This window comes from Thermobia domestica, chromosome 1 (assembly GCF_964235325.1).
Source record: "Thermobia domestica chromosome 1, izTheDome1.hap1.1, whole genome shotgun sequence".
NCBI classification, from domain to species: Eukaryota; Metazoa; Arthropoda; class Insecta; order Zygentoma; family Lepismatidae; genus Thermobia; species Thermobia domestica.
In genome coordinates, this window is record NC_137454.1 from 128,850,802 (window position 1) to 128,867,536 (window position 16,735).

Sequence of the window (16,735 nt, forward strand, 5' to 3'; positions counted from 1 at the left end):
AAGGAACACTTGTGATTCTTAAAAACACGCTTTACGCGACGTAAAAAAAAGTTCAAACTATATTTATGCGACTAGTCCATCCATTTAAGACATCTACACATAGTAGGTATGTTTTTATACTTTTCTGTTGGCTATGTTTTTCTCCTCTGGCAATTTTTTTGCACAGGCGCGCAGATTTTCTGCGATCACACAGCAGATCGCGGCATGTTCTGCTATGGGGATATAGGATAAAGTTTAAGTGTCGTTACCCTTAAAAAAATAAGCCTACTGATGTAAGTAGATGATACTGCATAAGTAACATTTAGGAGCAGTAACCCAAGAAAATGATAAGTCTAGGTCCCCACAAAACAATGTTTTGTACCATCTCCTTTCTTTCCACCTTGAACCAAATTGATCGTCGACCCCTGCACTATCTTCCTTCTTGATCAAATACCTTGCCATACTAATTCTGAGCACTGGGCTCCCACTGTTTCTCAGCACACAGCTCGTGTTGAGCACTAAGCTCCCTGAGCGCACAGCTCCTCTTGAGTACTAAGCTCCCTTAGCACACAGCTTCACTTAATATCATTGTGAGTTTTGGGAATATGCAAAACATCCTTTAAGAGGTTGAAAAGAAAAGCGTAATTCCTCCAGTAATGGGTGGTAGAAAAGTAGGCAGCGGTTGTCCTGTTATCTTTTTCACATTTTGCGGCGTGATTCCGACAGATATTATCAATTAGCCAACTGGCGAACTCTCTCATACAGTGACATAGGGTAGTCAATTTTAAAGTGAAAACCAAATACAGTCGAAATAACTCAATATGTATATATATATATATATATATATATATATATATATATATATATATATATATTTACCGCTTTTTTGAATATTTTCAACTACATTTCACTTTTCAGACTGCAAATACTCATTGAAATCTTCCCAAATTTTGAGAAATAAGGGAACCACTTTTTCAACTAGCAATCGGGTATATATTCAAAAGATAAATAGTTTATCTTTTTCCTCCGTGTTTATTAATTAAACTAAAGATTTCTTTTCTCTCTGGAAACGTATCAGTACCATTTTTATTACTGTCACAGAACCTTACATCTTCTATTGTAATTTTTGTTTTCTTTTAAAGAACATTTAGTGCTGAGTATTCCCTAATTTATTTTCGGTATTTGAATATCCGCAATACTTGTCCGTGTACGAGGGAGGTTCAATAATTTTTGTCCCCGGCATATTTAAAATACTTGAGCTGGGATGGATGATGGGGGATATGTCTTAGATGCCTATATGCTACATTTCAGAACTATAGCTCCTATTTTAATATTCTTTTTTTGTCGTTTCAGGTGTGAGATGTGGCACCTAGCTTGAAAAATGGAGAAAACCGAACAACGGGCTGTCATCAAGTACCTCCAGAAAAAAGTGTTACGCCCAAAGGAGATTCATGAGGACATGATCAATGTGTTGGATGATGAGGCTCCTTCCTACCAGGTGGTAAAGAACTAGTGCCGCGACTTTCGCTGCGGCAGGGAAAGCTGTCAACAGGCCCCTGGTGCTGGCCCTCCAACAACAGCATGCACCCCAGAAAACATTCCTGCTGTGTGTGATACAATTATAACAAACGGACGAATCAAGGTGGAACAGTTAGCAGACGTCATGCACATCTCTGTAGACTCAGTGGAAACCATTGTGCATGAACACTTGGGATTCAGAAAGGTGTCAAGCGCGATGGGTATTCAAAATGTTATCTCGCGAAAATCAGAAAGACAGAGTTCGATGTTTAAGGACCGGTTTGGAGGTTATGGGGCAGACCTGAAACAGTTCTGTGATAGATTTGTGACAGTGGATGAGACGTGGCTCCACCACTATGATCCCGAGTCTAAACGACAGAGCATGGAGTGGCGGCACAGCAGTTCGCCTCCCCCACGCAAGTTCAAGGTGCAAGCACCAGCACGCAAGGTTATGGCCACCATTTTTTGGGATGCGAAGGGTGCGCTCCTTATTGACTACCTGGAGGTTGGACACACTATCACGGGGGCCTATTATGCAGCCCTAATCCCTAAGTTACGCGAAGAAATCAAGGAAAAACGGCGCGGGATTTTGCAGCGAACAGTGCTGTTCCACCAAGATAATGCTCCGGCCCACAGAAGCCATCTTACTGGTGCCGCAATCCATGCTGCTGGTTTTGCTGTGTTGGAACATTCTCCCTACTCACCCGAGCTCGCCTCTAGTGACTCATTTGTTCCCAAAGTTGAAGGAGCACCTCAAGGGGAAGAAGTTTCACTCAAATGCAGCTGTTATTGAAGCTGTGGAGGAATGGCTCACGGCTCAGCCAGAGACTTTCTTTGAAACTGGCATAGTGGCTTTACAGCATAGGTGGAAGAAGTGCATTGCTATGAAAGGAGACTTTTGGGAAAATAATACTGCTTATAGGTCAGGAACTAATTATTGAACTACCCTTGTATTTATAGTCAATTCACCATTTTTACGAAAATGCCATTCACATCAATAAATTACGCGAAAATCTTTGATTTATTACTCTAGCTCAGCGTTTCTCAACCTGTGTGCCGCGAAGAAATCAAAGCAAAATTCTATAGCATTTAAATTGCAACACAGGGAAAAATGTATATTTGTATTTCACATTACTATGAACCTCTACTATGAATCTACAATTTTAAGTTTCATACTGTTACTTTTCTGTACATTTTTAATGTTGAAAAAAGTATTTGTTATCATTGTTATGACCATTGTTGCTTCTTTATTGTTGACCATTGTTGCAGATTATTTCGTAACTTGAAATTTTAAAATATCATTCAAACCTTTCGACAAAGCAAACGTGCATACAAATTACATACATTTGTGTTTTGAAAGAACAAGTGATTTGTTTATTCGTTCGTTATTTAGTGATCTTCCTTCTTAGTGAAAGGTTGGATACAGCTTTGGAAAAAGAAAGTGTATTTTCTAAAAATGTGAGTCATGTATTTCATTGCAATTGTCTTCTGTTTTTAAATTAGAACGAAAAATAAGCATAATGATTTACCGTTGGGGGAATCCAGTGATCAAGCTTTCTTCTTTGTGAGGAGATGATCAGTGATCATAGAAAAAATTATCCGGTATTTTATATTTAAAATAATAATAATAATAATAATATCTATATGGGTGTGCGGGGAGAATTCAATTTACACCTGAAAGGTGCCGCAAGTAGAAAAAGGTTGGGAAACGCTGCTCTAGCTTAATGGCTGTCTATCAATTTTTGTTTGCTGTAAACACTAATTTCCCTGGTAGTTTTAACACTTTGTCGACTTCGGTGGTTGAACACTTATTTTGGCTTCTATACTTTGTCAATAGTATTTCTCCTGAAAGCTAGTTCTATACTTTTTCTTGACACCAGGTATGAAGATGTGAAATAATTTTTAACTGACAATTCAATTCCAGAATTTTTCAAGTGTCTACACATCTACCTTGTAACATACATTTCACACACACCAACATTAAATGCCTACACTGATAATACAATTTCGAATTATAAAAACTGTATACTACAATTTTCCAAGCATATCTAAAGTAAATTGAATTTAATACAAGAAAGCAAGAACCTTCACTCACCATAGAAGAAATTACTTTTTCCAGATCCATTTCGACCCACTGGAAGAAACAAAAGAGATAAATTAATATAATACCTAAATTAACGAAATCACATAATTATACAGCTGCACTCTTATTCATACTTCAAATCAAATCATTTCTTGACAAATATTCCTATTTATACGAACGGCAATAAGTAAAAACACTATTTATACGAACGACAATAAGTAAAAACAAACTAAATTAATCTCAAAAATTGCGTATATAATACAGAACACCTTTAAAAACTTTAAATAAACTTTTTAGTTGCCCATACAAAACACAATCTTGAATGCTTATTGACATTAAATTATTTAGCTGTATTCTGGTTTTGCTCTTATTTTCATTCAAGGCTCTTCCACGCACTCCCCTCCGGCCTAATGGTTAGCGAGAGCGCCTTTGGTGCACGTGAGCTCGGGTTCTATTTCCGGTGAAAGAGCACACAATTTTAATTTCACAACTATTTACTTTCATTTATCATTTGTTTCTTTTAGCCTAAAGGTATAATCGTGGGCCGATAAACAACAAAACTTCAATAGTAACAAATACTAAGAGTTAAAAAGTACAGCGCAGAAGTTAAATTACATTATCTGTGATAAATTTATCGACTTCATATTTCCTGAATATTGTAGAATGAAAAAAGTAATAACCAAGTGGGTTAAATCTCTCTTCCATATTATGTAGTAGGTCCCCTGCATCCGGGAAGCTGCTTCGTACTTTTCCTAGAGCAAAAATCTGATTCGAACATATTAAAGTTGTATTTTCTTGTATTAACACCATAAAATAATAATAATAATAATAATAATAATAATAATAATAATAATAATAATAATAACAATAATAACCCTGGGCACAAAATATTAGCACTTTCGTTCTTCCATTTTATAACAATTATATGCATGTACACGAAACATCATCCAATACTTCCCTGAATGTTTACTATTAGCGTCAATGAATTTCTGGTTCAAGTATCACTGTGTCTTGGCATGAAAAAATGGAACATTATTACTTTTACTCTGATGCTCGGGCCAGATTTTTTTATTTATTTTTTATTAACTTACAAGGAAATGGTACATTAAAATCATAATATTAAATCTATACTAATGTAAAATGCTGTTTTCATATTTTGCATAAATTATTCTCTCAAAATAAAATAAAAGTAAATAAGATTCCCTTGTTAAGACAAAGCATGCGCGTTAATTAGTTTTAACTCGTTAACTTAATAATTACTTTATACCTAAATTACTAGCAACCCAATGATAGCTTATTTAAAATAATTAATCTCCTGCCTACTAAAATAATGAAGCATTGTATAATGTTCCTAAATTAAATTCCCAATACAAAGTATACACATTTTCCAAGTTGAATCAAAGTTGTGCGGGGATATGTCACAACGACTTTATTTAAACTCTGAAGCATTTATCTCTATTAATAATTAAACTTCAACTCCTACGGAGTTAATTAACTAGTTAAAGTTTAATGTTTCTCTCCGACACTAAAACACATCTTTAAACTGTGATCGACACTACTTGGGTTTGTATCTATGGCAATTATTCCACCGGAGATCGAACCCAGGGCAACGCACATAGAAAACACGTGCATCAGCCACTTGATCATGAAGGGGCCCACACAAAGTAATTCATAATATCCTATCCTCGTAGCATCGCACCATCTTAATGCAGGTCCCTAAATTTTAACTCTTTTATGTCCACACTTAGTTTACAATGAAGGCAAAGTTAATGCTTTGCGTGCTACAACACTCTACTTCAAAGTGTCCCTAGATTTTATAAACTAATGCAGTAATAATTGTTCATAAACATACATACCAACAACATTATGTCTGGAATCAAATGGATCCACAATCGTCTGTTCTCTGTAGCTTTTAAATCCTTGAATAATAACCTAAAAATGGAAGAGAAAGAACTCAGTAAGTATGAAGAACTATAAATGAATATTTGCACTTTTCTTTTATTACTTTCAGACAAAACAAATAGCAACCACGGAGTTGCTATATGAATAAAATCTTACTGCTTATCTCTCTGGACTAAATAATAAATCTTTATTGTACGGACTGAAAATGAAGGTTTTACTTTCTGACCAAATTTATTGCAACAGAAATTGAAGATTACATTAAATTGTAATGGGATTTACCTAACTTGATTTTACACAACAGTAACAATACTAGAATTAATTTCAACATCATATTACTGCTGTAAACAGGACACTGGAAACTTAAGATATTTGAAATACAACAATTAGGCCTATCTGCAATATGCCACAATATTTAACGACGTGGAAGGTTTTGGAGCTGCTCCTGCTCACTCCCTTAATCACTAATGAAAGAAGAAAAGAGCAAGAACAGTTCTCGAACATACTTTTCACCATGGAAAATGCTGAAACATTATTACACGTTACTATTTGGGCTATGTTTAAGAAAACTGTGTCAGACATTTTCTTTTTACTATTTTTTAAAAATATCCGTTCTCAATCGAAACGATTAGACACTATTGGTGAAGAAAATATGCTCCTGCCTGTGTATCAGAAAGTCAAGTTTACATTTGAAAATGTTTATCGTTCCAGATTCCTCCCTAAAAGTGATCTATTTCACTCTACGCATATAATAACATTTGTTCTTCACGGTAGGTTTCTATTTTTACCTACATACCCAATGTATTTTGAATAAAGCCTACTGAAAGACTTGTCACGGTAATAAATGTAACAAAGTCATGACATAAATTTCTGCAAGTGAGTTTACTGATTAATTTATTTGGTACTGCGCATACTGAACATGAAAGGGGGAAGAATAAATGTCACGTCTAATGAGTACTGACTGTAGTTTCAAAGAAAAATCTTCGTTTATGCACGTATCTACCGTTGTAGGATATTATTTATAGCAAGAAACGTGATGTACAAAATTATTTTCTCCTAAAACTGAACGGGTTCTATATGGAAGTTAAATGGTTATCCTGCTGACTAATAAATATTACAACGAGAGGGAGACAGAATTGCTTTGTTTCTTTAATTTCCGAAAGAAGAAACCTTGAGAATAATTTGTCATCCTTTCGAATCATTTGAGGTAAAATTATTACACCTTACTTGCTTCCGAATGAGTTACCGTTTAGAAAGTCACTGTTAATCTTGCATTGATTCCTTTGTTTCCTCCCAATTTCGTCACTCCACCAATAACATCAATCTCATCATCATCATCAAAATCTTCCATTGGACTCAAAACAGTGTTACACTAATAACACCGTAATCCGTAACTACTGTAGTATCTATAGGTAAAAAAAAAAAAAAAAAAAAAAAAAGACCCATATGGTTTTAATTCTGTTTGTCCACCGCTAAAGTAATCACATTATTGCAATGTGCTTTATGCTATTCTCTTCATTTGATATGTTACGTCAAGATAACAGTGTGTTGCTACGCTTACTTCATTTCGCTATGAAAGACTTATTTCAAACTGATGTGAAAGATTTCTCTGATACTTCTAGTGAAATTAGTAATCACGAGATAAACTCTGAAATTGGAATGAGCGACACAGAGGTTTAACATTGAGAAACTATAACATTTCTTTTAAGTGGTATTAGTGCTACAACTTGTAATGCAAAAGATAAGAAATATTACGGAAAGAATAAGTTGCATGTGTGTTGTATACAAAAGAAGAAAAGATGAGAAAATTACAGTTGTAATTGAAGATGATAGAAGGAAGACTGGCAGAAGAAGAAAAGGTGTTATTTGTGCTATTAAAAGAATCACAACAAGCATTTACTGTGTGCACTCAATGCGGCCAAAACATATCAAAAAGTCACAGTCAGCGAGTTATTTATTGCGATAAATGTAAAGATATCTGGGTAAATTAGTCACACGATGTATCGAAAACAAAAAAAGCATTTGTGCAAACTGTAGATTTGAAGATAATTTGTATCTAAAGCACCCTTTTTCAACCTTTTCTACACTGCGATCCCCTTTAGTCTACAATACTTGCAAAAGACCAGAATTGGCTGGTTTAAACCAGTTGATTTAAAAAAAAAAAACTGGTTTAAACAAAAAGAAAGTGCTTTAAATCGTATGAACTTCATGGTGACATTCCCACATATCAAACCATCTCCATTAGTTTTATCTCCTTTCCACCTTTTAATACTGGCGTCCTATGTTCAATTCTCGGTCGAAGCACAACCCTTCTTTCAAGTGGAAACCAAGTAGCCATTCGGATGTCGACTTTAAACGAAAGTCTTCTTGATAACCTCGGTATTACATACCTCGGATGTTAAGCCTAAACATACGAAATGAAACCAAACTGTTATTTCTGCTTGCCTGCATGCGTTGTTTTATAAAGAAGCCAAGGTTGCTGAAAGATATTAATAGAAATTGGCAAAATTTATAGGTTGCTCACGTAGCTTCAACATTAGCTTGGATTGGACTTTCAGTTTTAATTTTATTGAATGATATCGAATACTAGAAATTTGTAATTTAATTTGACCGTAAAATTTTACATGCAAAGCAATAACATAATTTTTCCGGTGGCTAAGGCGAAAGTTTCCGGATTTAAGAAATTTACTGACCGGACCACCCAACCTTATAATGAAACGGGACAGTTTTCATTTCCGAATAAGCAAATATACTATTCGTGTTGGAGTGAAGTGGGCGGAATTTCCACTCTGCTTTTCGAAGTCCAAATGGAGGACAATTTCTTTAGGATGTAAGCCGAGAAGCGGTTTGGATTCCACTTTAAGCTTATGTGACCCCTTTCAGCATAACTGTTTTTGCATAATAACACCAAAGCGAAACAAACTTGCTTCTGTCCATATGTAACATAAATACATAGAGCAAATTATTTAAACAAACAAACAAAAAAAAAAAAACTGGTTTAAAACCAAAGAAAGTTTTTTTAAAAAAAAAATAAAAAAAACACGGTTTTTACCAATCCTGAAAAGACCCCTTGCAATGATTAGTATTTATATTTCTTCCCCATGTTAATATATACACGGGTGTGAGTGTTTTTGCTTTTCTTTGTAGTGGGATAATCAGGTTATAGTACTATGTCTATTCCGTAATCGGGTGGGTGGTCCTGGGTTTCAAACCTGGGCCGGACATCTTGACTAAATACAATACAATAAATACATACAAAAATACTAAATACAATAACACAATTGTTATTATGCAACAACAAGGTTATGCTGGAAGGTGTCACATAAGCTTAAAGCGGAATCCAAACCGCTACTCGGCTTACATCCAAGAGAAATTGTCTATTTCGACACGAAACCGAAACTAATTGGTCACAAATGCGATTGCCGACTCACTCACGAAGGACTCCTGATAAAAATACGTTGTACTGATCTTTTCATAGGCCTAGTTGTTAATATAATTGTCAAGAGTCATTTCAGAAGGACAAAAAGATAAACAGTTACACAAGTAAAAACATTATACAGAATTTCATATAAATCGGGAAACTCCCACTAGCCACTGGAAAATCCTGTTATTACTTTAAATGTATTTGTATGTAAAATTTTATGGTCAACGTATCATAACCACTACGCTAAAACTGAGGTACTAAATTACAAATTTGGTATGTAGATAGCATTCAATAAAATTAAAACAAAGTCGAAGCCAAGCTGATGTTGGAAGCTACGTAGGCAGTTGATAAATTTTGCCAATTTCTATCAATATATTTAAGCAACCTTGGCTTCTTTATAAAACAACAGGCATTCAGGCAAGTAGAAATATACATAAACTTATATATATATATATATAAATTGGTTTCGTTTCGTATGTTTAGGCTTAACATCCTTATCCATCCTTACCAAGGTTGTCACGGAGAAGACTTTCGCTTAAAGGGACACCTCGAATCGCTATTTGGTTTACACTTGAAAGATGGGTTGTGGTTCGACCAAGAATTGAACACGGGACCCCTTGATTAAAAGGTGAAAAGTAGATAAACGTAATGCTGATGGTTTGATATGTGGAGACGTCAGCATGAAGTTCACATAATTTAAAGCATTTTTCGTTTTCTTTTTTTTAAAACCATTGTTTTTAAAAAAAAAAACAGCTGATTTAAACCACCTTGGTTCAAACCAACCAACCCTGTCTACAACACAGGTCTCCTTCCATTGAGCTGTAATAAAGACAGAAAACAACGTGCCCTACGAGGCTCGAACCCCACTTCACTCGGCAATATACTGAAATTTGGTACAGAAAGAAACCAACCTAGCTACTAACCTATATGGTTGGACCTGTGGACTTGTGAATAGCCCGTTCCCACAGTTCTTTGTCACCGGAACTGGAAGAGTCATTACTGCTACTACTACTGGTACTACTACTATTACTACTTATATCGAGAACAGAACCAACCCGACCCCTGCGGGGCTTCTAACCCGTTCCTATTACTAGTACTACTACTACTACTACTACTATTGCTACTACCACTACTACTACTACTATTACTTACACTAAAACTTAACATGAGATTACATCTTAAATCTTTATAACATGAGATTCCGATTCATTATGAACTAATATGAATCGTTAGAACCAATATGATTCGTTAAAAATCACTGGGGAGAGCGGGCTATACTCAATCCGACCAGTGTTCTAGAACCTTCCCTACAATAAGTGATAACGTGCTAGTTTTGTATTATATCTGGCTTATATTATCTGTGTAAGTTTACTACACTCGCTTACGAGTTGAGTTGAGTTGATTTTGAGTTTAACGTCCCGTTCAGCAGCGAGGCTATATGAGACGTGGACCTACTGATTAACGTGGAATCCGAACCACATGAGCTCCCGCCGGGAATCGAACCCGGGTCTCCCACGCCAAAGTCGCGTACGCTAACCGCTTAGCCACGGATGAGCTCTACACTCGCTTACGAGTATACCACCGTCAGTGAAGTGCCTGCTCCCTTACAAGGAACCCCCGCGCTGCACGGGCCCATCAGTTTTGCCCTGCCCTGACTCGATTAGACACCATTCCTGCTATACTGGCCACCCAGCGTAAGTTGGTTTGTGTTTCTGAACTGAGTGCTCATGCCATACATCCAGGCATCATATTCATACGCAAATCCTAACAGAATTGTAAATTTTCAAAAATTACTGTCATATTCCCCAGCGCAAATCTTTTGGGGAACAATGAGCAAATCAGTAAAAAGAATTGTAATTTTTCAACGATTATTTCGAATGGGTCAAAAGTAAACTTGCACGGAAATTACTGTATTTGTTCATTACTTTAGTTAGTAATAAATCTGCCTTCATTTGCGAATATGATAAACCTTACCCATAAATTGTTCAAAAAGATCATTTCATTTTACTTGAAAAAAAAATATAAAATTGTCATAGAATTTTCGCCTTTTCTCACCTGCTTTATGTACATTTTCGAGTGTTGACAATTTCAAGCGATACGAAATGTCTACTACACTGCTATTACTAAACATCAATACCAGTAATAAAAGAATACTTTGCACTTCACTTCACTCCAGCATAAAATAAATATTTATCAACACACGATACACTTAACATTTGCACAAAATATCTTAAAAAACAATGATCGTAAAACGAATAACTCTTTACTATAAACCGTGAAAATGGCGGCAATTGGCGCGGCGTTTTCGATTATGTCGATTAACGGGTAATCGAGTATATGACAAAATTAATCGAATAAGCTATCGATATAGAACTGTGCTTCGAGAAATACGCTATTACAATATGCAATTTTACACGAAACGTAGGGCTACATTCAGGGAGATAAACGTCAACGCAACACAAATTTGACAATAGTTTGCGATAGTAGCTATAGCAGTTTTACCGTAAAATGCCACTCGCGGCCATTCGGACTCCCTATTAACCAGCCAGTTCTAGAAATGAAACAATGAGTCAGACTTTGTAACAAAGTGAGATTTTTTAAAATCAATTATCTAGTCGAGTTATAACACCTTCGTAAAAACGTGAGTTTGTCAATAAAAAGCATTTATCTATCAAATAACTTCTCAGCAACTAAAAACTGAAGTTTTAACTCTTAGGCCTACTTTTTCAGTACAAATAAACATATAATTAAGACTTAGGCATAGACAAGGTTATACAAGGCTATAGTTAAGAGTATACGGCGGTATACACTGTATACCTTCCAATTAATATTAGTTATTAGAGCAAAGGGCCGATTAAATATTGACTTCTGTAATCGCAACGCATCTTTGTTATCAATTTACGATAAACAACGAGGCCGATTAAATATCATTCTTCCGAACCTTTGCGATCACAATGCCATAACTTCCGGTATTTATACATTACTAATGTAAATGTCACAAACATCTCGATCTCTTAACCCTCGGACATTTCTATGGTTGCGAGTCATGAGTTAGCACACAGACTTAAGATACTTCACTTTGTACACTGTGATCAATTTTTCCCTTATGGGTAAATCAATGCTTAACAGGTTAGACATTCATAATTGTATTTCAATATAGATACACATCTCACAGGTAAGAACACAACCAATGGCGTAGCAATAGGGTAGGCAGGGTAGCCATTACCTACGGGCGCAGGGCGTTTCGGTATATTAGGGGGCGCCCCAGGTTTTTAATAAAAAAAAGCAAATTATATAATTGGAGTCGTTTTCGTTTTCGCAGTCTTTATTTCTGAACATGGCACGTACAAAAATTTATGTTCATTACGCTTCCAGTTCATTGCATTTGCGTACCAAATTACTGGCATTACTTCAAACTCGTCGAGGTAGCCCTAATAGCACTGTATGATTAAGAAATTAATTCTCTCGTATTAATACGGTATCAGTCCTATATTACATATACTGAGCTTACTAACTTAAAATAAAATTCTACTGTACAACAGGCTTTCAACAATAATGACAAATTCTTTGACCTATAAGGTCTGGATTGGAACTTGTTAAAAAGTGTTGCGATGACTATGAGGCACAGCACGATTGCCACGTACCGCGGCTACACAGAACCAAGCACAAGCACCAAGGGTCGGGCAAACTGGCAACTGCCCAGGGCGCCCAAATGAGCACCCCAAAATAAATTTTCAGCATGATGGATTTGAGAAAAAAAATTTAACAGGTAGGGGGCACTACCCATTTGAAGTGCCAGATATTGTTCTAAATAAGCAGATTTTGAACTATGCTCATTCAGGCCACGATTCTACAAATGAAAATGATGGAAATCGTAGAGTTTCCAATGAGTAGTACATTTTTCGAAATAAGACTTGATACCTCCCAACATGGAGTTATCATGTTAGGGAATTTTCGTACATCCTGTATAGTATCGTATAACAATATCAGATAAGATGTAGAAGTTGTAGTGGTACAATATTGAGATTCATTTCTCTTACATAATAGTAGAGGTAGAATTCGGTTTAGTGTTGTAAATAGAAAAAAAAAACGTTCATATCTTTCAGAAATGTACGTTTTTTTAGAAAAAACATTGCCTCTCGTTTTTTTTTCAAATAGTCATTTGTAATGTATCTTACGTCATTTAAGTCTGAAGTATTTTTTATGTAGGTGTAATTACCATAAAATGCAACATAAATTAAACACTAGATACTGATACGGTACAAATATTTTACAATTTATATGAGTAGCGTACCTACTAATAATCCAGGTTTCTGTACTGTTTCACCAATATCAACGAAGAAATAAAAGTACAGTGGAGTCTCGTTAATTCGAACTTGGATAATTCGAAATATTGGATAATTCGAACAGAAGTCCATTCCCCTTGAAAACTGTATTGAAAACAATAGTAAAAAATCGTGGATAAATCGAACTCTTGAACCTATGTTCTGGATAAATCGAAGTAAATACAGTTGAAAATTTTTAATGTTGGTCAGATGTAAACAGAGAAATACAGTTTTAACGCGTTTTCAGTTATCCAGATGCAGCCATAGGGAAGGGTAATACAAAAGTATAAATAGAAAATCTAAGTAATGATAAAGATGAAGGTGAGTTGGGGAAAAAGTAAAGATAGAGAACGTGTGCCAACCAGATCTTGTTTCAGAATTGGTTGAAAATTTAAGATGTATTATTGATAAAGTCAACCAAATGTTATTAATATCGTATTCCACGCAATACATGAAATTCAAGATTTATTAACCGTACAAAAATAATCAAATTTAAGCAAATGAGGTTTATGTCTTCTTAAAAATGAGAACAGAATATTCAATTTTTTACTGGTATTTAATTGTTTGGGCTATTCCATGTATGTTGTAGTGTACGTAAATATATTTTCCATAATACACGTAGTTTGAATTATGTGGAGTCAATGTCGTTTGTTAGTTTGCGATATTCGATCACGCAAATAATAAGCTGCTTTAAAGGTATAGTCTGCACCATATGAATATGTTTTTGATGCACAGTACTTTAGTTTATTTGTTGTTCTATATGTGAAAATGAATGTTGTTAGATAATTCGAATTTTGGATAATTCGAAGATTTTTCGTGTCCCCTTGGACTTCGAATTAAAAAGAGTCCACTGTATAAAGAACATTTGTTTTTTTCGTGAAAGTAGGCCTTTAATAAATACGAAAATAATAACAGGAACAGTATAAAATGCAAATAACTTGTCTAAAGGTAAAAACTAATACTAATTTGCCTACTAATATTTTTCTGAATATCATATATAAATAATTGTCGACTAGATATATGATATGCATTGCTGGCTCTACCATATGTGCAACACGTGCATTTGCACGGGGCTGCAATATCTGTCATAAGTATTTTATTTAAAATAAATATTTCTTGTTGGAAACAGACTTTATGATCATGGTAGCTAAATTTACTAAACTGACCTTCTATGTGAATACTACATTCATAAATTATGTTTAGGTCGCATTAGTTTAAGTCACATGGCCAGTGCTAAAGCAAATGGTAAAATAAATCCCAGAATAAATTGCTTGATTGTTGTCAAATACAAGAACTCAATTGTCGAATGCCTGTCTCCTTCGGTTAGTTATCAGAGTTCTGGTATGAAAGCTTCTCTTGTTTTTGTTGCAAATAAGATCGTTATCATTGAAGATGGAAACACTTTTTTTAAAAGAAATAACAGATGTAGAAGGAAAATCAAGAAATAAAGGTAAAAGAGCTAGTTGTACTATAATTGCAAACTGATATGTTGAGATTGAAACTCAATATTGAACTCTATAAAAAGGATTACCATCTTTCAGATGTGTTTGCTGCTTTATCTTTCACTAACATAATAGATTAATATTTTTTAAAAAAACAGACACAACAATATTGTATTTGTAGTAAGTATTTAAGCCTTTCTGAGTGCGAGTGTAGTTTCCCTCCCCTTCGTTGTTCATACTGGAGTAGCATACTTAAAATCGTGACTTTTAAGATTTCTTCTTTCTGGAGAAAGAGGGAGGCGGCAAAGGGCGACAAATTGCCTGGGGCCGGCCCTGATGATACGTACACTCATGTCCAAAATGATTGTCGCATATCTATAACTGTCTTCTTGTAAGAATATAATTTGATAATGATTTTGCAGGGTATTTTTAATACTGATGCTGTGTGTATAATCGGAAAATGTATATTTGTGGTAAATTTCAAAGGAAAAGAATTATAAATACGAAAATGAGAAGGAGTAAAATAAAATGTTGCTAAATGGACAAGAAAGTTTTATTTTCGTTTTATTGTTCTTATTTACTGTTGTTTTGATATGAAATTTGCCACATACATGTCTTTGCCAATTATACACATACTAACATTATAAGAAATACCAGGCGGATTCGTTTTCAAATTATATTCCTACAACAACTTATTTATAGACATGCGACTATAATTTTGGACATAAGTGTACATACAAGACATGAATATAGGATGACATAATTTGAAGTAATGCAGGGTGTTTCAAAATGAATATTAGGGTTTGAAACTTTGTAGTATCTATTACAATTAACTTACAATTATAAGTATTGTCAAATGAAAGAGCAATTCAAACAGTTTTGTACACACGCATGCCATACATTGTTTCCTCTGTCTGCCGTTAGAAAGAGCAAGTAGCAAAGATGGAGACTAGAGACCAGAAAGCTTTGTGTGTTTTAATTTTGCAAAGACTGAATCTGTATTTCCAGTGCAACCGTCTGTGTGAATTGAATGTTTTGTGCCATATGGCGGAAATTTTACGGGCCTTTCTCACCTATTGACTCAATGTGTGCCATGTGACGAATGAAGCTCACATCGAACACTTGAAGCAAAAACTGTTTGAGGTGTTTTTTATTTTATGTATTGTTTATAATTGTGCGTAAAATGTAATAAGTACTACGAAGACTTACTTCCCCGATATTCATTTTGAAACACCCTGAATTTCTCAGCATCAATATTGAAACTAAGATGTAAAAAGGAGAGATTGTTATTGTTTACAACAACGATATTATTATTAGTAAAGACTATAATTACTACAACAACACAAGTTAGTAGCAAAAAAATGTAATTAAATGTACACTCGTAACCCGTTCGGACCCAGGTGGCCAAAGTGGCACATACGGGTGTGTCACTTTTTTAATCCGCTCCTGTATGGTCACTAATTAAGATATCGGTATATATATATATATGCCAAATATGGTTGGTCCATAGTTTATCATTTTAGTTTCTTTTTCTTCTGTGTGTCGAATTTCCTTCTCAATTTTCACCCCAGTCAAAAATTCGAGAATTTTCGAATTTTCTTTATTACTTTTCCCCCTGTAGCATCATTCGTTGGAGAGAGACCTCCTTAAGACTTTTCAGGTAGATACGTCGGATGGATACTTAATTGTTGACATCAATTGGACGGCCTTGGGCGCAGTGTTGCTAACTACGGAAATTAAAATCTCCTTAAATTTGGGCAAAAAATTCGAAATTTTTGTTATAAACCGTACCTATACGTCTGAATGCAAGTCAACTTACGCCAGTCGAACATTTGTACTTACTGAACAAACTCGGGTACATATCGTTACATTGGGGTAATTAGGGGATGCACGAAAAATTCGGATTTAGGTTCTAACTCTTGATTTCCCCCTACTTTTCTGTTTATCGAAATATATTTTTGGTAATTAGAAGCATTGTTTCTTAAATATCGCCATGATACTTGTAGAATATATTAGTAATGTCCCAGTGTTTATTTTAAGATTGTTTTCGTCTGTCTGGTAGCAG

At 34.9% G+C, this 16,735-nt stretch overlaps 1 protein-coding gene across 1 annotated transcript in view; it reads right to left on the reverse strand.

The window, feature by feature from the left end:
• The window catches only part of SMC3 (structural maintenance of chromosomes 3), a 152,963-nt gene extending 141,755 nt beyond the window's left edge, over nucleotides 1–11,208 (reverse strand). Inside the window, exons 1-3 of the mRNA XM_081763303.1 lie at nucleotides 10,959–11,208; nucleotides 5,437–5,512; nucleotides 3,593–3,631 (exon numbers count right to left, since the gene is read on the reverse strand). Coding sequence (XP_081619429.1) covers nucleotides 3,593–3,631; nucleotides 5,437–5,512; nucleotides 10,959–10,973 — 130 coding nt within the window. The 5' untranslated portion in view covers nucleotides 10,974–11,208. The remainder of the gene's footprint in view (nucleotides 1–3,592; nucleotides 3,632–5,436; nucleotides 5,513–10,958) is intronic.
• Nucleotides 11,209–16,735: the final 5,527 nt, after the last annotated feature.